The sequence below is a fragment of the Protopterus annectens genome, chromosome 1.part2 (genome assembly GCF_019279795.1).
Source record: "Protopterus annectens isolate FY-2018-M chromosome 1.part2, PAN1.0, whole genome shotgun sequence".
Classification (NCBI taxonomy): Eukaryota; Metazoa; Chordata; order Ceratodontiformes; family Protopteridae; genus Protopterus; species Protopterus annectens.
Window position 1 is genome coordinate 116,699,100 of NC_056727.1, and position 24,805 is coordinate 116,723,904.

The 24,805-nt window shown below is 41.0% G+C and overlaps 1 protein-coding gene across 1 annotated transcript in view; it reads left to right on the top strand.

Moving 5' to 3' along the window:
* SPTBN1 (spectrin beta, non-erythrocytic 1) overlaps positions 1–24,805 on the top strand; it is a 2,377,138-nt gene that overhangs the window by 1,506,240 nt on the left and 846,093 nt on the right. Inside the window, exons 17-19 of the mRNA XM_044055150.1 lie at positions 11,853–12,055; positions 12,954–13,044; positions 19,266–19,412. Coding sequence (XP_043911085.1) covers positions 11,853–12,055; positions 12,954–13,044; positions 19,266–19,412 — 441 coding nt within the window. The remainder of the gene's footprint in view (positions 1–11,852; positions 12,056–12,953; positions 13,045–19,265; positions 19,413–24,805) is intronic.

Sequence of the window (24,805 nt, forward strand, 5' to 3'; positions counted from 1 at the left end):
TGAAATCATCTTTTCTGCATAAAACAAAGTACCTGCTTTACTCTACTCGTACTTAATTTGGATGAATGGATGGAATAGCACCCTTGTCCCTTATGGCAGTGGTCCCCAACCACCGGGCTGTGGATCATTTGGTACCGGGCCGTGAGGCACTGAGTGAAACAAAAAGTGAATGTGCGTATGTATGTGTTTGTTTGTGTCTGTTTGCATGTGTGTGTGAGTGAATGCGTGCATTAAAGCAGAATGTATGTGTGTGTGAAAGAAAACAAGACTGTGTGTGTATGAGAGTGTGAGCAGTGAGATTGATTGAGATGTTATTTTACAGTCTCTAAGCAGCACTTTGCTGTTTAGCTAGTGTAAAATAAAAGTTAAGGAAAGCGAAAAAAAGTGTGTGTGTGTGTGTTTACCTAATCCTTGACTGTGGCTTTTCTGCCTGCGTGTATGAGTGAATGCGTGCATGAAAGTACAAGAGTCCATGTGTGTGTGTGTGTGTGTGTGTCTGTGTGTATGTTTCTGTCTGTATGTGTGAATGAATGCGTGCATGAAAAGCAAGAGACACTGTGTGTAAGTGTCTGTGTGCGCATCAGTGAAAGTGAGAGGGAATAAGCTGTTATTTTACACTTGTTAAGCAGTGCTTTTGCTGTTTAGCGAGTGTAAAATAAAAAAAAAAATTAAATTAAAATATAGCTTGAGTGTGTGTATGCCTGTATGTAAGATAGAGATATCGATCGAGCAAACAGAAAAGTGTGTGTGTATGAGTGAATTCATGCGTGAAAGCAGAGAGACTGTGTGTGTGTGTGTGTGTGTGTGTGTGTGTGTGTGTGTGTGTGTGTGTGTGTGTGTGCGTGCGTGCGTGTGCGTCCCACTCAACCTCACAATAAATCTCCCCAGTATACCTCTGAACCTCTTTAGAGTGAGAAATCTGGACAAAGCAAAAAATAGTGGGGGGGGGGGGGGGGGGGCAACGACAAAGGCCCAGAAATAGGGACAGTTTTAAGTACTGCTCTTACAAACTTAGAAAATTGATAGAAATACGGATTTTGCATTAGCATGTGTTTTCTGAAGGGTATGAAGTCTGAAACTCAACTGTCTGTCATTATTTTCTAACTACAAACCTCAATCATCTGCCAGTGATTTGCTAAAAACAATTTTATGAGAAAATGACCAAAAATATGAGGCAAAATTCTGCACAATCTGAGAAAATCTGTACAGTTGACAGGTATACTGGACAGAGCCAAATAGGGGCAGATTTTAAATATTGCTCTTACAAACTTAGAAAGTCATTAAGGTTGCCATTAGGTTTATGTACCTCTCGACCATAGTAGATCAATGTTATGGTGTTAAGATGCACACTTTCTTTTTGGTAGTTATTGCCAATTGTATTTTTATTGTACTTTGGAGCTTTTCTCCCCAGGTCTTGGCTGAAAATGGACTTCTAGTCCATATGGGCCTCCCCAGTAAATAAATGGCAAATAAATATATATTATGGACTTTATTATGTGCACACGATGGCCGGTCCTTGGAAAATTGTTTTACATGAAATCGGTCCTTGGTGCAAAAAAGGTTGGAGACCGCTGCCTTATGGAAAGGGGTCACACGTAAATGTTCTGTCTGCTCTGGGTTATTCTCGTTAAAATTACAAGGGGTAAAAAGCTTAATGGGAATTTATGGCTAGTCTTCTAAAGATCCTTCAGGGTTAGTAGCCTAGTAAGAAATTGAAACTGTGTTCCTGTATAACATTGTATACTTAAAGAGAAGTATTTAATTGAATTATCAATAGTTGTGATTTTCCCACAGTACAACAGTAAGTCAGTACATTCAAGTAGAACATGACCTTGCCTGTGCAGTAGCAGTACCTTTGCTTATTTTACATCATGCACTTAAAACAGGCTCCTCCAGCTGTAAAATTGTACTGGATCTAGTTTAGTAGCTGCACAGTGCCACTAAGTGACACTTTTGTATTAACATTGCACAGTAAATACAGCTTAGTGGGTAAAAGTATAAGCAAAGCTGAACTGATTTCTTAGTACATACTGTTTTACAGTGTTAGAAGGTTGTAATGCAGCATTATCTTGTTTGATTTTTGTTTTTTTCTTTTTGCACATTCCCCAAATACTACTCTGTGCTTCTAGGCACAGGTCCAGCAGCTTCAACCTTCTCATCTGCATTATAAGGTGTAGGGCAGTAACCATTATTTTGTCATATTATCTGACAAAAATACACAGAATTTTGCGCAGTGATTTCAGCTTTTTGCTTACGTTATAAATAAGTCTTATATTGTGCTTTGTATCACCAGTTAATAAATGAAAATCCTGAGTTTCTGGCTTGACTCTTTCCAGACTGGAGCTGTCTGTGTTTCAGGACAGACCTTAACTGTCCCGAGGCTGGGAAACTGCATAACAACTTGCCTTGTTGGCAGCTTCAAGATCACTTTGGGAGAAGGTTATAGGGATTTTCTTGATGTTCGCATGTTTCACTGTTGCAGTCATCACATTTGGGTTATCCCTGCCAGGGTAGCCCTCAGTCGGCCCGAATACCAGAGGCTTAGTAGTCGCTCCAGGATTGACATCACGTCGTCAGTAGTATAAATGAAGGCAGCTGATGCCATTGCATCAGTCTTTCTTGCCGAGGAGCCAGAAGCAGAAGCAGTTTGCACAAGTGCCGGTCGGCCTCTACCTGTGTTTTTGTTTTCCAACTTGAAGTTGAATTCTTCTAAAGCTAAGCACCCCGTAGGGGATTCTTTTTTCTTGCTCTAACCGATGTCAGAAAAAGTTAACAATTGTCTCGCCTGTGGAAAGCAAATACCACACCGAGACTTTCATTCTTACTGCTTCACTTGCTTAGGCCCAGACCACAACGTCCCCCGCTGTCGCTTTTGTGCTTTGTTCAATGCCAGAGCTATACGTCATCGGGCCGTTATTGTAGCTAGATATTTTCTCTCTCAGTCCTCGAATTCCGATATGGCTTTGGTAAGCCATCTGACAGCAGATCTTCCAAAAAAAAAAACGTAAGGATAAAGACAGAGACAGCACAGGTCCAAACCTACCGACAGTGCTTCCGTTAAGCTAGTCATCAGTTCTCTGGTCCTAAGTGAGTTGCTTTTGCAGCCCCTGATACCCGTTTCTGTGGATTTGCAGGCAGCTACCGAGACCCTTTCAGTGTCCGGTATGCCCGGAGACTGTTCATCGACTAAGGATCCTGCAGATGTCTCTACCTTGGATGGGTTCGGAGACACTGAGCAGGCACCGGCTTCTGAGAAAGTACTTCGCACTACCGATTCTCGACACAGACCAACGACTTCTTTTGCGTCTGCTGTTCTTTTGAAAACTACAGAGTTTCTAAGGCTACAAGCACTAATGGCTGTAGAGCCCTTCATCATTTTCCATGCTGACAGGGTCTCCCTCAGGACTAACCCATCCTTCATGCCAAAAGAGGTATCCAGTGTGGCTCTCAACCAATCCATTCATTTGCCCACCTTTTTCCATAACCCACAAAACAAGGGGGAAAGGATACTGTATTCTCTAGATGTGCACAGACAACTCAGTTTATATCTAGACAGGACTAAATCATTTAGAAAGACTGATCAATTGCTTTGCTGCAGGAGCAGAGGGCAAAGCCATATCCAAACAAAGCATTTCCAAATGGATAGCACACTGCATCCATTTCTGCTACAAGCAACACAGGAAACCTCCCCCTAAGGGGGTCAGGACACATTCTACCAGAGCAACCTCCACATCTGCAGCGTTCCTCAGAGGGGTCCCCACCAGGGACATCCTGGAGGCTGCAACATATGGGACATCAGTTCATACTTTCACCAAGCATTACCACGTGCCGGTCTTCTCCAAATCCAAGGCAGGCTTTGCCGCCTTAGTCTTGCAGGGCATTCTAGCCAGCCCCCAGTCTTTTTGACTGCCTCCACCCTTTTTTTCAGCTTTGGGAATCAACCCAAATGTGATGACTGCAACATTGAAACGCGAAGGACATAGTACAGTTGTGTACACTTACCATAAATGTAGATGTCCGAGTGTATTCACTGTTGCAGTCCTGGTTTTCCTCCCTCCACCCCCCTTGTCTGTCTCTCTCTCTCTCTCTCTTTACAAGGAATTTTTGGTATTTACTTTCTGCTGGTGGTGTTCTTCCACCATAACCTAGCTCGCTCTTGGGGCTCCTGACAGGGCAAGAAAAACTGATGTAATGGTGTTGGCTGCCTTAATTTATAATACTGATGACCTGACGTCAGTCCTGGAGCGACAGCAACCAACGCAGAAATACTAAGCCTCTGGTATTCAGGCCGACTGAGGGTTACCTGGCAGGGATAACCCAAATGTGATGATTGCAATAGTGAATACACTCGAACATCTGCATTTATGGTAAGTGTACACAGCTGTACTTTTTTGTCCCTAGTCTCTCTTTCTAGGTTGCTGACATGAGCACCACAAGAGTGGGGCATCCTGTGCCTCCCCTGATGTGTGTATGTTCCCCACTCACATAGGTGTGTGCTAGGCTAATGACCACTAGGGCCTTTTCAAGCCTAGCCATGCATCCTAAATCTTGGACAAGTTCTGGTATCCTTGATAAATGCAGGGGCTTGAGAGATGAAACAGTCACAATCATGGGCCAGGGAGATGAACCATTTACCAGCTGACTGTGTCCATTAGAGACATAGGTACCAAACCAAGGATAACTTCCAATTGTCCAAGTTAATTGGACAAGAGAATTGGGTTGGGTTACACTTAAATTGGGTTAGACCTTGTAGAGTGTTATTACTGATTGCAATTGACAAGCCCATGATGTCCTTCTGTGCATATGCTGCAGTATTCATAACATGAAGGAGTCCGCCTGTAGCTGACTCGTACATCCAGCCAGTGTGCAAAAAACTTAATGCTACTGTAAGGTACATGCGACACTGCACATCACTTAGCATACATCAGCCATAAAGAGACGTCTGGTATAAAGCGGATGTCAGCACGTACCAACCTCAAAGCTTTTCTGCCGCCTATCCGAAGTCACAAACTGTGGTTCAGATAAGTACCCCGTAGGAGATTTTTCTTTAAATTTTGACTACTGTTTTATTTTCAGTGAGTATATGTCAGCTAAGAAGGGCAAGTGTCAGTGTGGAAGGCAGATTCCATATAAAGATTCTCGTGAGGTCTGCTTGTTTTGCTTGGGCCCAGACCACGGCCACACCACACCACCTGTGCTATATCTATAAGGCCTTGGTCCCCAAAACCCTTTGCAGCTGTCTAGCTTCCCTTAAACTATATCTAGAGAATCAGCACCTTAAGCATTTAGCGCAAGATGTTGAGGCAGCATCAGGCCTTTCAGACAAGCTGCAACTTAAAAAGGCCAAGAAGTCTCTGCCTGACCTTACTGCTGCTCCCTCTATTTCGGGCATCCCTCCTGAGGCCGATGTGGGCCAGAGGCCACTCCAGAATCAGTAGATGTTCCTTCAACAAGTTCCACAGTGGAAGCCATAAAGGACTCTACCAACATGTCTGCGAGGGAATCGCAGGGGTCTGATTCTGGAGTGTTGGGGGGGACCACGACTTGTTATTATTGAAGGCCCATGTGGTGTCACCCAAATCGTCGTGCAGGAGGGTATACTTACAGATATCGTGGAGTGCTGCCCGACATCTGGCTCATCCACTTTCTATCACATGGAAGCTCCAAAAAATTAAAAACTAAAAACCAAACATATTTCCCGGGTTCCCCAGGATCAAGCACCAGATTGGCAGGCCTTTACTCAAGGCATTTTCAATGTCTTTATGGCCCTACGCCAGACCTCAACTCCTTCCATCTATTCACCTGCCTTTCCTCCTTCTACTCCTTTGAAGAGGGCTTCGGAGGATATCCCTTCAGATCAGGAGGAGCCATCAGAGGATAAATCCCTTGCTTACTCCACACAGATTGCTTCTTTCCTGTGTTATGGCTCCCCCGGATGAGGAATCTAATGGTGTGGATTCCCCTGGGGAGGATATTTCCTTTGGGGAAACCATCTTGCAGATGAAAGACTTCTTCATGTGGGACTGTTGCCAAGTGTCTGACATAGCAGAAGAGGTACTATGACCTCCTCCAGATGGATTCTACTTCTCCATCTGCAATTCCACCTATCCTGATGGCCTTCTTAGATGCCTTCACAGCTGCTTCTAAATGCCCAGACTCCCAGACCCCAGCTCCTAAATGTGCAGGCAGATTTTATAAGGTGCCTGAGGACTCCAAATTCCCTTTTAAAGCACCTTCTGCAGACCCAGCTACTGTCTCAGTTTCAGCAGATAAGGCATTCAAACTGTTGCCTTCCTTACTTCCCTCGGATAAAGAGAGCAAGGTCATGGAGACAATGGGGAAAAAAGTATATACCTCTGCTGCCGTGGTCTTCAGGGCAATTATCAGACACATATGGGCAAATACTCCTTAGCTGTTTTATCAGATAAAGGAAAACTCCTTTCAGAACTCACTGACTCCCCTATCAAAGCTAAGCTCTCATCCATTCTCAATTCCTCTACCCAAGTTACCAGCCACTCCAAGTGCAGTTATGTTGCCATGGAGGCCTCAGCCAGGACTTAGCTGCTTCAGGATTGGTTCTGAGGAGGTATTCATGGCTCAGGCTTCAACCCTTATGTGATGACATTAAACCCAAGGTAATAATGACCCTCTGGACAACAAAGCCTTGTTTGGCAGTGCAGCTGTAGGACTTTTTAAAACACTTCAAGAAAAGGGTAAGGAGCTCCAGGATCTAAAGCACATCTTTGTCTCCCCTGTTCTCCGGTTCCAGAGGAATTATCCAACCAAAACCACCTTTTTTAGAAAGGCAGCTAGGGCTCCTGCCACAAAAGGTAAGAGGTACTCCAGGAAACTAACTCCTTCTAAGACTGCTTCCTCCACACCAGCTCAGAAGCTGCCTTTTCAGGCCAAGCCAGGTAGTCTGTGACTACCTACCTCCAGGTCCATGTGCTCCCTTGTCTCTACCATTCTCTTTCCTTCCCAGCTTGGATAAAAATAACCTAGGACTCTTGGGTCCTTTCCATCATCCAACAAGGATATTTCATGATGTGGGAACCCTTCCCTCCTTCAGGAGCATCTCACAACCACAAAAAGAACAACTGGAATTCTTTCCACAGGTTGTTTCCTCTCTTCTTTTCCAGGGCACTTTTCAAGAAGTACAACCCTCTCAAGTAGGGAGAGGATTTTACTCCAGGATGTTTTGGTCCCCAGGAAGGATGGCCCCTGGAGACTCATGGTGGACCTTTCTCATCTAAATACCTTTCTAAAAGTCCCTACCTTTCGTATGTTGACTTTACCCACCCTTCTCCCACTTATTCTTCCTCAGACCTTCATGGTGTCATTGGACATCAAAGTTGCCTACCTTCATATCCCCCTTCACCAGTGGTTTAGGAAATTTCTTTGCTTTTCAATTGCTTCCTCACATTTTCAGTTCTTTGCTTTGCCCTTTGGTCTGACTACGGCCCCGAGAGTTTTCACAAAATGTTTAGCTTCTGTCATAGCCTACTGCAGGCTACAGAGTCTACCGATTTTTCCATACCTAGATGACTTTCTCCTCCAGGCACCATCCCCAGACAGCCTTCTTGGATATTCTCTTTTTCACGATGTCCCTGCTGGAAAGTCTGGGATTCACAATCAACTTTCAGAAATCTACACTCACCCCTTCCCAAGATCATGTCTTCCTTGGGTGCAGGATTCAAACAGACAGGATGCTAGCTTGTTTACCGTCAGAAAAGGTCCTGTATCTTACTCCCTATTTTCAGGTGGTAAAACACTTCAGTCACTGAACGCCAGGGAGATGTTCTTTGTGTTTCACTGTTGCAGTCATTATATTTGGGTAATCTGCTGGCAGGTTGCCCTCAGTCCACCTGAATAACAAAGTCTCGGGTCCTGCATCGGTTGCTGTCTCCTCTTCCATGACGTCAGGTCGTCAGGGATATAAAACATGCATCCGACGTCATTTTAATAATTTTAGTACTCATTTTAGTACTTGTGTAATGTAAGAAGGAGTTGTGACAACGCTTTGGCAAAACATATTAGTAATAACCCAGGCCATAGCTTCCACTTCTTAGCTATTGACCATGTCCCTTTACTATTAGAGGAGGTCCGTTTCCCCTACTACTGGAAGCACGTGAGTTAGAATGGCAATTGACACTAGACGTGTTCAGTGCACCAGGTTTAAACGAAAATTGTAATATAACCTGCATACTGAAATTAAGAAGCATCTTGAGGTAAAATAAAAAACATACATGTTTTTAAATTCTAAATCATAACTACAATTTTAATGGGTATAATAAAACAGTAAATATATTTACTTAATCAATTTTGTATGTTACCCCTTCCGGACATACTTGTGTATCAATTAGGTTTTATATATGCATAGTTTATATTTATATAATGTACAACACGCTTAATGAAAATGGGCTTTCATATAGAGAGGACAATGGCTCTCTTACATCCAATAGCTGTGAGTACAAGTATGATGTATAGACTACCCTTGTTGTAACTCTTATAGACATGCCACTGCTGACAATGATGTTAATAGCTATACAATTTTAACTTTGTTTAATTTTGTTTAAACAGCATATTATTAGATGCCTTTTATGTATTTTTCTAAGTTTTTTTGTACCGGCTCCTCGGATTGTATGCAATTTTGGTCCTACTGGAGTTATTGAACTCTAGTATACTAATTTATACAAAACATAGATTGCTGATTATGTATACAGACTGTTAGTTTTAATTGTTTTTAATTTTTAAACGTTGTATACTACAACTAATGTGGGTGTATTCTTGTATGAATTTTATTCTTTTTGTACACGCCACACGTCACTGTTTGGGGAGGTTCGTTTGTGAACCCAAGTGACGTAGTGGAACGCATTTACGCCATGGAAAGATTTAAATACTTGGCGTTTACTGTTTGTCAGTTTCTCTGATGAAGCTACTGTTTAACAGTAGCGAAAACGTACGCTTCTTTTAAAAAATAAACCTACGTTCAGGATACTATTATTTATCTTTGGATACCCTCGGCTCTTTTTGGATTTACCTGTTAACTTTTTTGATTTCTTTTTTGATTTCTTTAGGTTTTAAACATTATCAAGGAAGCTAGAAAACCCAGCACCAGGAAATCCTACTCAGCCAAATGGAAAAGATTTACAATCTGGTGCCACAGCAAGGATGTCTGCAGCTCGTATGCCTCTCTAGCTTTGATTCTGGACAACCTTGCAAAGCTCCTAGATCAGGGGCTGTTTTACTCCTCCATCAAAATACATGCCTCAGCTATTTCTGCCTTTGTACAGTCAAACCAGCCTATCTTCTCCCAACTTTTGTTAAAAATGTTCCTTGGGGGGTGGCACATATTAGACCATGCAGAAGATCACCTGCTGCAGCATGGGATCTAAATTTTGTCTTGGAAAAATTAACCTTACCTCCCTCTGAGCCAGCTGCTGCAGCTGACCTGAAGTAGCTATCTTGGAAAACTGCCTTCTTACTGGCCATTACCTCAGCCAGGAGAGTTTCTGAACTCCAGGCCCTTATGGCCATTCCACCCTTCATTATTTTCCATGCTGACAGGGTGTCTCTTAGGACCAACCCATCCTTTATGCCTAAGGTGGTCTCAGAGATTACCCTCAACCAGGCCATCCATCTCCCCACCTTCTTCCCCAACCCCCAAAATAAAGGGGAAAGAATTTTGCATACCCTTGACGTACACAGACAATAGAGATATTACCTGGATAGGACCAAAGCAATCAGGAAATCCGATCAGCTTCTGGTTTCCTTCGCTCCTGGGGCAGGTGCTCATTTCTAAACAGACCATTTCTAAATGGATCTCTGATTGCATCCACTTCTGCTACTCCTTTCATGGAAAGAGTCCTCCTAATTCTATCAGATCTTATTCTACTAGAGCAGCCTCTACTACCACTGCTTTCCTGAGAGGGGTCCCTACTAAAGAAATCTTGGAAGCTGCCACCTGGACATCCATCCACACATTCACCCATCCACACATTCACCAAGCACTACCAGCTGGCTACATTCTCCAAGACTAGAGCAGCCTTTGCTTCTGCAGTCCTGCAGGGCATGCTAGCATCCCGTTAATAGGCTGCTCCCTGTATTCCTATATTCCTTCCTCCACCCTTTCCTTTCAGCTTTGGGAATCATCTCACAAGTGATAACTGCAACAGTGAAACACAAAGAACATAGTACAGTTGTGTAAGGTTTACTATCAAAACACTGTAAGTCATATATTCAACAGTTATAACATCGAAATAAATTTATGCGATGTTCATAAGTACTGAAAAAAAATATCAAAGTTTAAATAGTCGAAAAATAGCTGCATTCGCCTTTAAGAACGTTGCAGAAGTGACATCATGCATAAAAACGTGCGGTAATGTTAGTTTTATTAATTTGATGTATATTCTTAATTGTAATATCCCCTGTACAGCACTACGTATGGACCAGATACATACTTAGCACTGACAGTATTGTTTTTGCAGGGGGCAAGCCCCCCTCCCTACACCCCTGGTACTTGTATATTACAACTCCGAGATCGCACTACAGTGTGGAAAAGGGGTATATCTCCCAATCCGCACTATCCTGTGATGTCAGTATGAAAAAAAAACTTTGAATGTATGTCCATTTGGTGGCGGTGAATGTATAGGGCTCTCTGGAGCACTTGCACAATCCATTGCCCTGTTTTCGACATTTTTTTCAACAGTTAATTTGCATAAATTTACTGTCTGACATGAACTATTTAATATTCATGAGTTGATGACGTGGGTCGCACAAATGAATGTCCAAACTTTTAAATTACAAACATTTGATAGTAAACCATTGTGTACATGTAACATAAATGTAGATGTTCGTGTGTATTCACTGTTGCAATCCTGTTTCCCACCAACCTTCCCCCTTTGCTTACTTCTTCTTTGGGACTCTTACCTGTTGGGGGCAAGAAAAACTGATGTAATGACATCGGCTGTCTCCCTTTATAGCCCTGCTGACCTGACGTCAGTCCCTGCACTCAGCCAATGCAGGAGGGAAATTCTTTACTCTGGTATTTGGGCCAGCCGAGGGCTACCCAGCAGGGATAACCCACAAGTGATGACTGCAACAGTGAATATACTTGAACATCTACATTTATGGTAAGTGTACACAACTATACTTTTCCTGTGCCCCAAGGTACAGGGTTTGATTCTTTCCACCTTCATTTGACTAATGTATGACTCGGAGCAAGTTACTTAACCAGATGCTTTTCCCCATTCACACCTAAAAAGGGACAGTTTTGTCCAGTGGGCTTGCACCTGGTTAACAAAAAGGTTTAAAAAAAATACTTGGAAGTATAAGTTTTGCCCCCTCTCCAAGCATAAATATATGCAAATATTTGAAGAACTGCAAGACTTTATGCTGCTTTATTTTCCTGGAATGGTGCAGTGTAAAAATGGATATTTTGATGCATTCATTGTGTACATTTGAGTTCTTGCATACTAAATACAAGGAGCAGTGAGTGTGACCTGCCACAAAGTTATTTCAAAATGGATTTAGTGCCATTGCTGCTGTCTTTCATAAGTGGATATTTCCAGTATCCAGAGCTGAGTATCGGTATTTGTAGCACTAAAAACTGAAAATGTGTTGAAATAAAAACAAACAAATTTACATTTGTTCTGGCATTTTAAGGTCCTTAAATGGTTGAAGTGCATTGGGTATTGCATATCTGAGCTGTAGTACTCACTGTGGATTTGTAAAAAGATGCTGTTTTGAAAGTGGTTACATGACTGATGTCAGCAAACTAATGTTTGAAAATTGCTTTGTTTTAGTTGTTAAACATCTGCTTGTATTAATGTCTTTCTGTATTTTACATGAAGGAGTATGTACTGGCACATACAGAAATGCCAACTACCTTGGAAGCTGCTGAAGCTGCCATTAAGAAGCAGGAAGACTTCATGACCACCATGGATGCTAACGAAGAGAAGATCAATGCTGTTGTAGAGACAGGCCGGAGACTAGTCAGTGATGGCAATATCTACTCTGACAAGATTCAAGAGAAAGCAGACTCCATTGATGACAGGTACTGTGTATATGCTGTGGTAGACATTGGTTATGATGTAGATGGGACTGGTGTACCAGTTAGGTTGGTATAGTACAGTACTCTTCTGAGGGAAGGTATTAATTACATCAGTGCTGTATTGGTTTAATTTATGAACATGAACTCTTCTCAGTGTATATACAGTGCACTTTTTTCTGAGAACTAATTGATGTTGTACTTTTTCAGGTACTTTCCATCACAAGTAGCACTTTCATTAACATTAGGAAGCATTTCTTTAATACTGCAGTGAATGCAGTAGGCAGGCTGTGTGGAGTTTTGACTGTGACCCAGGTGGCTAGGGTTTGACTTATGGCTCTGGCACTAGAGGAGCCAGGTGGGGTGGGGGACTGAAGGGGTGTGGCTCACTTTTCTCTTTCTGGGGGAAGGGGGGTTGGGAGGGAGTGGACACACTAAGGCTTACATGGCAGTATGAGTTCCATTGTGAAAACTGGGAAACAAACACTCATCCTCTAATTTGTGGAGTAGGACTGCTTGGAGGAATCCCCCTTGCAGAATTGAGGGGACATCCTCTGTGGTTAGCCCATTGCATGTGTCCTCCCTGACAAGCTGACAAGCGCTTATGGGATTAGGGCCCACAAGGTAAAAATCTTAAGCCAATTCAGCCTGATATCTGTCAGAATAATGTCCCGTCCTGATCAATCCTCATTCCATTAATGGGAAGTGAGTAGGACAATTGACTGGAAGGGGTCTGATGACTGACAACAGTGGGTACAAAGATAACAAAAAAAATTACACTGAATGCCAGTGGTCACCAACATTTACAATATGAAAAAATAAGCCAAATTCTAAGTGCTGTTTTGTTTCCTGACCAACAGTAGCAATGTGTGATTCACTTAAGTACTACTTTTGGTAACCATAGGCATAAGAAGAACCGTGAAGCTGCCAGTGAATTGTTGATGCGACTGAAGGATAACCGTGACCTCCAGAAGTTCCTGCAGGATTGCCAAGAGGTAGGTATCTGCACAGGCAACATCTCCTAAAACACAGTCTGCAGCAAATCTTGATCTGTGTTCTGTGATGATTAAAATATAAAGATGTAGTTATGACAAATGGATCCGGACTAGCCAAATGAGAGGAATTGGGTAGGTAATTTCTTAATGTACCTTGTGTTCCTGGTAATTGATTATAAGGCCAGCCATCAAAAACAGCTTAAATCCTACCTTTGTGAGGTTTAACACCATTGAAAGAGCTACTGTTGTCTGTAATGTGAAGTTTTTTATCAACACACGTGCATGTAGTTAAACACAATTTGGCATTCCGCTTTCTCTTGGCATTGTTCTTGCTAGTATCTTTTTTATATGTTGTTTAGGGGTCCTGCATTTAAAGTTGTAACATTTCTGTACAACATAATGTAAGTTGCCCATTAAAAGATGACATTGCTCTGAGAGGAGTTTCCAGGGTTGAAAGAATCCAGACTTTCTTTATTTTATTCTCTGTTGACCAGGTTAGTCCCACTAAGCTAGTGACCATTCTCCAGGGTAGACCCAAGGTGGTATTCATACTGTTAAGGGAAATTTGTCCAGGGTATTAACGAACTTCCTCCACTCTTTTCAGTAGGTACCATGGGATCTTTTACATCCACCTGAGCTACCACTAACTCAAGGAAAATAGGACTTTAGTTTAACGTATTCGAAGGACAAAAAAACAGGAGAGCAGCCCCCCCCCCCCCCCACTCTGCAGTGTAGTGTCAGCAATTGCTCCACCTGATGAGGGGAAAAACACACAGCCTTCTGCACCAGGCAGTCTGACCATAATCCAAGGGTCTAAATCTTTCCCTACCAGTTAAATTGGCACATTCAAAAATTATGCTGTATGTACACACACAGAGATTCACCATGGGATGCATTTTCTGTCTCCTGTATGTCTTTTCCCTCCCTTTTTAACCTTGATTCAAAATGTGATGTAATACAAAGCTTTGGGTTGGATGTCTGTAATCATGACAGATCCAAGTCCAAGGAAGTTGTACTGCTACTTTATTCGTCCCTTATCAGAGCCATCATTGAGTTTAATGCCCCCTTCTGCGTGTACCTGACCCAAACGAATGAACAGTTGGAATGCCCACAAACATTTCTTACTAGGAGAATCTAGGGTATAATAAACACGTTGTCATGTATGGATCACCTTAAACTTGTATCTCTATACTGTATATTCTATGGGTTACTGAGAGGCGATCTATTCTTGGCATACAAGACATCCTCGGATCCAGCTCTGATGGACCTTTTACACATCCGCAAAATAAACAGCATCAGTACCACTAGATCCAAGGATTTAAATTTTGCTTGTGACGTAAATAATGCATGTTGGCAAGGCAGATGGGTCTCAGAGTAACCCCACTCCCTGGAATAGGCTCCTCACCCATGTTAAGCAGAGTCCATCCCTAATCTTATTTAAGTGTAACCTTGACAAGTGGATGGGAAATCAGAAATTCACACCAGATCTGGCTCCCATGTCTTTGTCTAACAGTGATGCCCAAACTAACATACTCCCCCCACTTTACCTCTAGAAACCTCCTAACTAACAAGCCTCCTCCTAATAAATGCCAGTGACATATAGGGACACAATTGGCTTGGATTGCATGACTAGGCTTATAAAGGCCTTGATGGTCATTAGCCTAATATATATCTTTGAACCTATTCCTAAGAAGCCCTCTCACCTCTAGACTCTTAAGCCAGGATAATTCCCTTGAACTTTTGCTTTAGACAGTAAATAGAACTCAACTACTGTACCCCTTCCATGTCACTTGCTACCCATGAAGCATGTCTAAACAAACTGACATCCCTTCTTATTGATCCTAACACTATTCTATTTTTTTAAACTTCAACTACTCCTCCATTAACTGGGAAACCTACACCAGCTTAAATAAATATGTACAAAGATTCTTGGACATTTTCCTAGACCAACAAGTTCATGGTCATTATGGGTTCAAAAATAATGGACCTACTTCTCACCAGTATTTTAACCCTATGATCAACATCTACATCTGACACATCACTGTTCTGATCTGAGCACCATTTGGTGGCACTCACTTTGAGTGTAAAACCTGACTTACCACAAATCTCCTCTATCTTTAGAGACCACCTATTTCAGCTAATTGATGACATGATAACATTTAACTGCCCTGCTTGTATGAGCAATGCCCATCTTGCACATTGCCGCATTTGTGAAAAATGTCTGTGTTCACTTCAAAACATGCATCAAGGCATCTATCCCCATAAGAGTCAAACCTAATGCTAAGTTCAGGAATAAACCCTATGTTGTAGCACTAGTATAAATGAACTATGCAATACAAGGAAAAAATGTATAGCCCATAAAAACAAACTTAATACCCCATCATGTCGAGATCAACAGAGAATTCATAAACAAAATCAAATCTTCCAAAAATAAGTACAAATTGAGAATTGCTACCTCTGTTAAAGACAGTCACAGAGTCTTCTTTGGATGTGTCAGAAACCTTAGAGTTAGTGTCCAGCAGTGCTCAGAGCTAATACATAACATTTAATCATCCAGCAATCCCCTGAAGGCATAGCCAGCATATTATTGGACAATTTTAAATCTTAACTTTACTCCTCTATCTCCCCGTAACTTTCCCCATCTTATTAGTAGTTCCAGACCACCTCTTCCAATCACCTCTAAGCAGGTCCTGAATGCTCGATGCATTTTTTTTTAAATTGAGAAACATATTTATTGAATTATCACGTATGATATAGGCAGTCATATATTTATATAAATGAAAATAAACCATATTGACATATTTTCAGTTGCAGATTACAGTCATTGTCAGTCAAATATCATACAGCTCATTCAATTCCTGCCTTCTTTTAAACCTCATTCCTCCTCTAAAACATTCTGTGTGTATTGTTACCACAGTTCCCATTTTACTTTCTATGTCATTTGCTCGTTCCCTTTGTCTAAAGATCCCACTTTTTTATCTCAGTAATATATATTTACTACTTATAGTATGGTTGGTTTGCACTTTCATTTCCCATTTTCTAGTAATTGCTTTTTTGGCAGCCACAAGAATTAAACTCAGCAAGGCCTTACTATGTCCAGGCAAATCTGATTCTGTATCACAACTCAAAAAAAAAAAGTTCCTTAGTTACTCCAATTTGCTCACCCAGTATTTCTGACAGAGAAGTCTGAAGAGATTTTTGAAATTGCCAACTCATTACACTCCCGCAAAATATGTTCCCAAGTACCTCTTTCTTTCCCATCACACCTTCAACATTTGCAGTCTACCTGAGGAACAGTTATTTGGATTCTGCTTGGGTTATAAAAATACTTATGCAGTGCCAGGCTTCCTTCTTGTCAGCACCAGATGTTGTGTGGAAGAGACTCTGCTAAGCATTTTCAACCTTAGCCTTTCCACTGGATTCATGAGACAGGAATAGAGAACTGCAGTAGTCATCCTACTCAAGTGGGGAGGATCCACTGCTGATCCAGGAAACTATAGACTAGTAAACCTAACCAGCCTCATCTACAAACCAATGTAATGCACCATTATAGATTTTATTAACAAGAATATAGGCAGTCTACAAGGCCTGGATATATGCCAGTTTGGGTTATTAAAGGCATAATCTGCTTCCAGAACCTAGTGGGCTTATCTGAACATGTCATGCATTAGACTGTAGCAGATTGGTTCACATTTGAGTATCTGGACCTGCCAAGGCCTTTGATACTCACTCACATTCTGGCATTATTGACAAGCCTTTCAAAGTTAATATAACCCACTATGTTACTGTCTGGATAGCAAACTGGCTGATAGAACCCAGTCTCTTAGCTTGGGAGGCATGCTCTTTTTGAAATGAATAGTTACTGGTGGTGTCCACTAGGAATTAGTCCTAGGACTACTTCCCTTAGGTATTTATTTCCCTAATGTCAAGGCTGACATAAAGGTCCTGTGGCTGACTAAGGTCAATGACTGCAAACTTGGAATTGTCATTAATTCCACAGCCGGTTTCCCATATTCTTCACGTGAGAATAATGCACGCCAGTAAGTGGTGCCTGAACCACAGCCTAAAACTGAATGCCAAGAAATGCAGCATTGTGTCCTTAGGCAAGACTTGTCACCCTTGCATCTACCACATAGGTGTTATCCCATCATAAGTTCCCTCCTTCATTAGGGACTTGAGCACTTTCATTGATGACTAACTGTCCTGTGATCACCATGTATCCACTGCTGTTAGGAAATCCTTTTACTCTGCCATACTAATCAATAGGCTATTTCTTCCATTTATAAGGCAGTTATTCCTTTGTACTCTTCCCTCATCAGGCCTGTAATGGCCCCTTTGGTATGGACTTCTCTAAGCATATCACCCAGCTTGAGAGACCACAGTGTTTCCTCTCTAAGGCAATCAGTCGTGTGCCTTTATTGAGCTGCACAGACCTTCTTAAAACATTCTCTGTATTTTTCTGTTTCTTACAGACTCATTAGAGGTGACTTCTGTCTAGTATACAGACCCTCAAAGGACCCAGTCTTGTGTGACTTCTGCACATCGGCAAAACTAATGATAGCCTCAGTGCCCACTCAAGAGTTCTTAACTTTCACCAAAATATAAATAGGACCTGCTTGTAAGACTGATATATATCTGAGAATCCCACTTTAATGGAATAGATGTCCTTTGGATGCAAAGCACAGAAACACTCTGACCCTTAAAGCATAACCTGGATGAATAGATGGGTAATTGTAAGTACACCTTGGGTCTGGCCCCCTCAAGTCCTGATTGAAAGGCATAAAAACTGGATATATATTAGTCATGTCAATTGTTACGTATGATTTTGGAGTATTGTGGCTAGGCTACTAATGGTCCTTTGGATCAACAACCTAGTACTGACCTATGAACCTGTGAGCACTGCAGCCATACATGGGAGGGTGGCCTAATTTTTAAGGTGTTTGCCGTACAAACACAAGGTGCAGGGTTTGAGTCTCACAGTGGATAATTGGCTAGTCTTAAAATGGCTCGCAAGGGCAGTTAGCTTAGTACTAACCTATGAACCCCTAACACTCTTGTGACTGCAGTCTCCTACAAGTGAGAATACCTCAAACACCTTCATTAATGTAATATTCCAATGACTCCTTTAAAGTTACTGCAAATGAGCCAGAAACCTTCACAGATCAATCTTTCATATGATGGCAGAGTGTTCTGTCATTTCCCACACAAGGCAACACATATTGTCACTGGCATTAAAGACCTGTTGTCATAGCACATGTCAGTAAGTTTCAGTTAAGGAGCACATGCAGAGAGAGAGGGAGATGGCTTGCTGGCCTGTTCTGAAGGTGTGCTAGCTAGATTATGGAGCCATTTTTGCTCCTCAGCACAGAAGGGACTTTGCTTGCTGACAGCTTGCTCTTGAAGTGTGGAGTACTAGCCAGAATGGGGAATGGACTTTTTTTATTTTATTTTTTTTCTTTCTTTTTAACTCTTAGAGTTCAGGTGGTGCCAGATCCTGGAAAGGCTAAGGCCAGCCACAGCCATATTGCTGGATAAAATAGCTCTGATTCCTGAGTTTTTGCTGTTGATTTATGGTGAGGAATGGTACAGTAGGTAGTATTGATTCAGTGACTGCTGGCCCCTGCACTGGCCACTTGCTGTGAGTTGGTGTACAAGTCATTGCAGTGGTGGACTATATTTTTCATTGTTGTATGTCTGCAACTTTTGATTCTCAGGATTTGCTGTGTTGCCCAGTACAACTCAGTATTAGCTGACTGATTTATGAGCTCTTTGTACTGTTTTATGTGGAGAGTTGATGGTGTGCTTTGCACTGTTCTGTGATAAGATCTATGTTTAACTTGTCTTAGTGACGTATTCTGAGGCTTGTTTTGATCAGCATTGAAGTTTTGGGTAATGACTCCATTCATATTTCTGGAGCTTCGGCTGATGATGGGTACTGAGTGTTAGATGAACATCCAGATTGTGAGCTAATACTGTATATATTTTGAACAAAAAAATACAGTGAGCTCCATAACCCCACCAATTGTTAGCTCAAATGTGTAGATTAATTTGTGATTTCTGATTTGGAAGATGGAAACATTTTTTATGTCTTATCTGATAACTGTATCATGCAGCTGTATTTGCTGAATTGCAGTATTTCCAGTGTCTTCCTGTGTGTAAAATTCTTGTATTAATGACCTATTAAATGCAAGTTGGTAGTGGTAATTTTGTTGTTTTTGCAGCTGTCACTATGGATCAATGAAAAGATGCTGACTGCTCAGGACATGTCATATGATGAAGCAAGAAACCTACACAGCAAGTGGCTGAAACACCAAGGATTCATGGCTGAGCTGGCATCCAACAAAGAATGGCTGGATAAAATTGAAAAGGTAAAGTGTTAGCACCTTTGAAAATCCAATCATTGTTCCCAGTCCACAGAAAGAACTGTTGTATGACGTTCTCTTGAAATACATTGCCTTTTAGGGTGTACATTTTCTGCTTTTGGAAAATAATGTGTGTTTAATCAGGTTAACACAGTTGTAGAGCCAGTAGACCTCAGCAGTGGTCTCCTTTTTATTCTAGTGATGTCAAGCCATTCATTTTGGAATACTGCTGTGTTTTAAATTAGCATATTACTTTTTGAAACAAACCAAGAAGAAACATCACAGTATGGAGGGTGTGATGTTCATTTCCTAAATTATGTTCTGCACTTAGTTCACGTATTAAAAATATAACTGTAAAATACATGCTACAAATAATCAAACAGAAAATAGGTAGTAGTCCATAGTTGAGTTAAAAATGGAATATCCTTTAATGAAACACAATGTTTTGACAATTTTAGTCCTTTTTAATGAATGTCATTTGTGTAAATGTGAGAGATGCATGCAGATGTTACCTTCGTGAAACTGCATTTAGTCGAAGGTGCTACGAGAATGATCTTGTTACTTCAGGGTTGGGCTTTGTATTCAGTTTGGTATCAGGATTGACAATTTGGTTAGCTTTAGGTTGTGCAAGAGATGCTGTGGAAAGTTGCACATGTTGCTTTGTACTGTGTATTTTTAATAGACTTATCTGTAGACAAAAATTTCAAACTTTGGGATTTTTCAAAAAAAGTCGACCCAGTTTATTTTATTTGTTCAGTCTTGTGTTGTAGAAACACATCTGTAAAATCATAGCAGTTGTCGAAAAAAACATTTTGGTACTTGCAGATTGTTACTGTTTTTGTACCCCCTCTTAACATGATGCTTATCTCAAAGTTTATATAATGAAATATCTTTGCAGCCTTGTTTAGAGAAGTGTCCTTATAATGTATAATTTTATTTGTATGTACATTTTTGAAGTATCAAGTTGTTTTCATTAGTTAATTCATTGACAGTTATCTGTAATGGTGCTGTTTGCATGAAATGCTTCATACTAAGTCTCCTGAGACCAAAATGCTGGCAAGAATGCAAGGTTAAGTGTTCAAAGGATTAATATATTAGTAGATTATTCTGTTTATTCGCTAATTTGTTTCTCCATTTGTTTAAAACAATGTAAAACAACATCTAAGTCAGATTAAAGATCACAGTACATTTATAATAGTTTGTGTAATCTTGGTGGAAAGGGACATGAAGGAAGAGCAATAAAATATCAGTAAACATTTTGAAACATTGCAGGCTTAAAAAATATGATTAGATACGGCATCAGAGCTGCTAAAATTGCTTTTTTTTTCCCTACAACACACCTGTTAACAAAAGAAAAGCTTGTACTTTAAGTGATTTATAGTTGTGTGTGACCAGTTATTATGTTTGTGTATCTAAGTATTTTAGATCATGTTTGTAAATTCCTGCATGTTGTGAAATGGTTTGATCCTACTTCGTCCAGTCTGACTGATGGGTACACCAAGCTGTTTGTCAGATCCAATTCTGCTTTTCCTAATGCGTCTTGCCTCAAGCTCCACTTTTCCCCCTCTGCACCAACTGTCCTAAGATCTCCTTTGCATCCTCCAGAGTTCGGCTGACTGTCAGAGACTCCAACTAAGTGCTCCATTTGATATAACATTTTCTCATTCTGCATCCTTATTTCTTTTGGGAATTTGCTAATTTGGTCCCTTTAATCTATATTTACAGTCTTTTACCCAATTTTCTCATTTTAATTAGATAATATTAACTAACTTTGTTTGTCATGTCCTTCATAACACTTGGGCATGAGGCCTAGGTTATCTGTTCTCATTTCTTAATAAAAAGGAGTTTCCAGTTTAATTAGTTTTCATTAGCTTGATGTTGATTACTGTTGCATAATTGTAGTAATATCATTTAGTGCTTTACTGTTTAATGTTTGTTTTTGCAGTATACAGTTTTTGGGACCAAGAGTTATGGAGAAGTACGAGAAGAGCTTCAGAAAGTGTACCAAGGGCGGCCACATATGAAATGCACATCTGTGTGGTGTGCCTGGTGCCAGATCGTCTCTCTACAGTCTGTTCTGATGTGTTAAATTTCAGCATTGCAGTGCCAATGGCACAACATTAAAAGTTAGGGACAGCAGAGTACTTGTGGAAATTATTATTCACTATAAACCAGGCAGAGGAGAAGCAAGTTTATCCCAGCAATCAAGAAATGAGGAGAAGCGAGTGTGAGATTCAAACTACTGTATGCAGCCATCATCAGGATATTTTTCCTGGAGGATCAAAGACATTTTTCTATGTAGAGCAGGCTAAGGAGAAATATATTTGCCAGCAAAGAAGTGTACTCTGCTTCTTATTCTTCTGAATGTAACAAGGGCCATAGAGAGATTTTTGCAATTGCCGTGTTTCCCATTGTTCCAGATCAAAATGCTTGAGCAACAGAAAAAGCAGAGGAGCTGACTAGAAGAAATAAGAGTACTTCTATTTGAAACAGAGACTGGTGGTGGGTCATGGGAAACAAGAGTACTTGTGTTTGAAACAGAGATTGGTGGTGGGTCATGGAGATGATGAGGAAGAAGACTGGCAGCATTGTGAAATGGTCAATAAATGAGAGACTGTAAAGCATTAGTCTCATTGCATATAGGAATAGACATGTTAAATGTGGCTTTGCAAGAAGTGGCCGAGAAAGATTAGAATTTCGTTGACTGTGTTAAACTGTCAGGTGAGCTGTAAAGCATATTTATCACCACACTGTCATTAATATTTAGGACACCAAAAGAAGTGAAGAAGTAACTGTAAACATTTTTGATATTAATATTTGTATGAAAGTTTTGTGATATAAATTGCATATTAAATTGTAAATCAGTTTTGTATGGGGCACAGACAGGGTAAATTAAATGAGAGGTGGTCTTATCACTGACTGGTTTATGTTAAAGATATTAACAGTAAATTATTTTTCTTAGCTGTAGTATATCCAGGCTTTACATTGTACCAAGGTAAGAAGGGCTGGAAAGAAGCAAGTTGGAGCTAATATAATAATGGGATCTTGAACTGCTGGGATGGAGATGTAAAAGTGTATTAATTACATTATATGTCACATTCTGGGCTGGAACCTTACAGTCAAAATTGCTGTAAGGATATGTTTCTTAAGAATATTGGAGGGAGAGAGGGATTCAAATCTCCCAAGGACTCAGACTGTACAGGTTCCTTAAGACTACTTGTACTCTGATCTTGCGATTCCTCATGAATGGGCAGAAACACTGGTTGTTGGATGTCTGGAGCCTAAACCGACTTCCGGGAGGTGTGAAATTGATTAGAGGAATGCAGTCATCCTCCTGTTCACTTCGAATACCAACCCCAGGTCTGTCAGCATCACAGAGCCCCAACCTGAAGCAGACATAAGCAGTACTGAGGAAGGAACCTCTGACACCAATGACCCAGGGAGATTTGAAGTGCAGATTAGTGCGAGCACGTTGAAGGCCAAGGTGTCCGACACAGAAAACAGCATCAAACGTCTAAGCACCAAAGATTGTGCCAAAGACCCAGCTTCAGTCAGTTGGTCTCAAGATTCTGTGAATGAAGATCTCAGAATAGAATGAATCAGATGCAGAAGTTTCAGCAGTGGAGTAAAGGTGCGTGTCGGTGCTGCATACAGGCTCCAGCTGATTTCTCCACTCGAAAACTGCCAGTCCTGAAACATAGTCCAGGGAAGGAGCGATGGAGCAAGTATGGGTGATGAAGGGCCAAAACCTATCCTCCTTTGAAACTGAGGGGTATAGGATGATACATATCTCAATCTGTGCCTTCAGAAAGGCCCTTATCATGAGATCTCATTCTACATCTGTCAGGCTTTTGAAGGACCTGATATACAAGATGGAAGAAGTGGAAGATGGTCTAAGAGATAGTGGGACAGCACTCTTTCTGATGAGTGCATGTTAACACAGTTGGTCTCAGGGATGTATCTCAAATTATCAGCTCGTATGGTAGTGAAACCAAAGGGGAAAGACCCTCGCATGGTTATGGGTACTGGAGGAACCTGCTCTGACACCAGTGCAAAAGTGAAAATAAACCTTGCCTTCTGTTCCTGTATGTAAAACCAGCCGGTATTAAGACCTAGCAGGTGCAGCACGCCACACAACACAACCAAGGAACCTTAGCACTAGAACATAGAATGTATCGCAAGGCTTATTAGAAGAACAGCACATCAAACAACCCATAACACAAGTCTTGTTAGAACCACACGGGAGATTTAATTATTAGAACTGCCACAATGCAAAGAAGCAAGCAAGGAGATCGGGGATAAGGAAAGCACAGCGAAATCAAGAGGCAAGTTGTTGCAGAGCTTGTTTTAAGCTCATGAGTGTTGAATTAAGGAAGCCATCACACTGAGATTGAGTTTTTTTGTGTGTGAAATGCCCCAGTTAAGGGCACTGTCTACTTAAGTAACTTTGCTCAGAGTCAAACCCTGCTCTTAATTATTGTCAGGCAAGTGCCTTATACCTCCACACCAACTCCCAGGTCTCCTTTATTTGTACTTTTTTTGTTGTTGTGTTTGTAAGTCACTAAGGATTATAATGTCAGAGTTGTTTAGTTGTGTTATTCAGTGCAGTGGTGCAGCAGGCATACTTGTTTTTGGTACGGAAGGCTGTGGGTTCTCTTCCCACAGCAGGTAGATTGATTGCAGACACGCATCATTTTTTTATGTAACATAGGCCATTTATTCTTTAAGGGCAGCAGACACTGAATCTATAGATGAAGCACTGAAATGTAAACTTGTTTGCCAGCAGAAACCTCTTCATTAGTTGCAGTTCTCTTTAATGTAGAATTATTCAGATGTCTTTTACTTGCATATGTTGATGGATTGTAATGACAGCATTTTTGAGTGGCCTTTTATGGTTGAAATGTTCTGAAATGAGTATTTGTTTCACTTCTTATTGGAAAATGTTAAAATCTACAAAACACTCCTAACAAGTGGTGCTGTATTAAACAAGGAATAAAATTGAATACAGTCAGGAAGTTGAATTAAAAACACATGTATTTCTGCATGGTCCTAAAATGTGTGCAGGGGCCCATGGTTTGAAAATAGCCCAAAGGTAGGAAAGGTACACTTAATCCGCCATGGGCAAGATACATTTTCTATGAATGTGGTTTTAATACAGTCTCAATGAGTGTGAGTTTTAAGGGCAGAGAAGTTTATTGTTACTTATGCTGTCTGTTTTCTCTGTGAGACTGTATTATTTTATTTAGCAAATGACTGTCAGTGTTTGTACTATAAAATTTGAAATAAAAGTTTCAAATTAAATCCAGATATCTGTAATCACTGTGAGACTAGAATGGTTGGGGGGGGGGGGGTGCAGATCCATTACTCTCCCTAATGCCCCATTTGACCATGATCTGCCC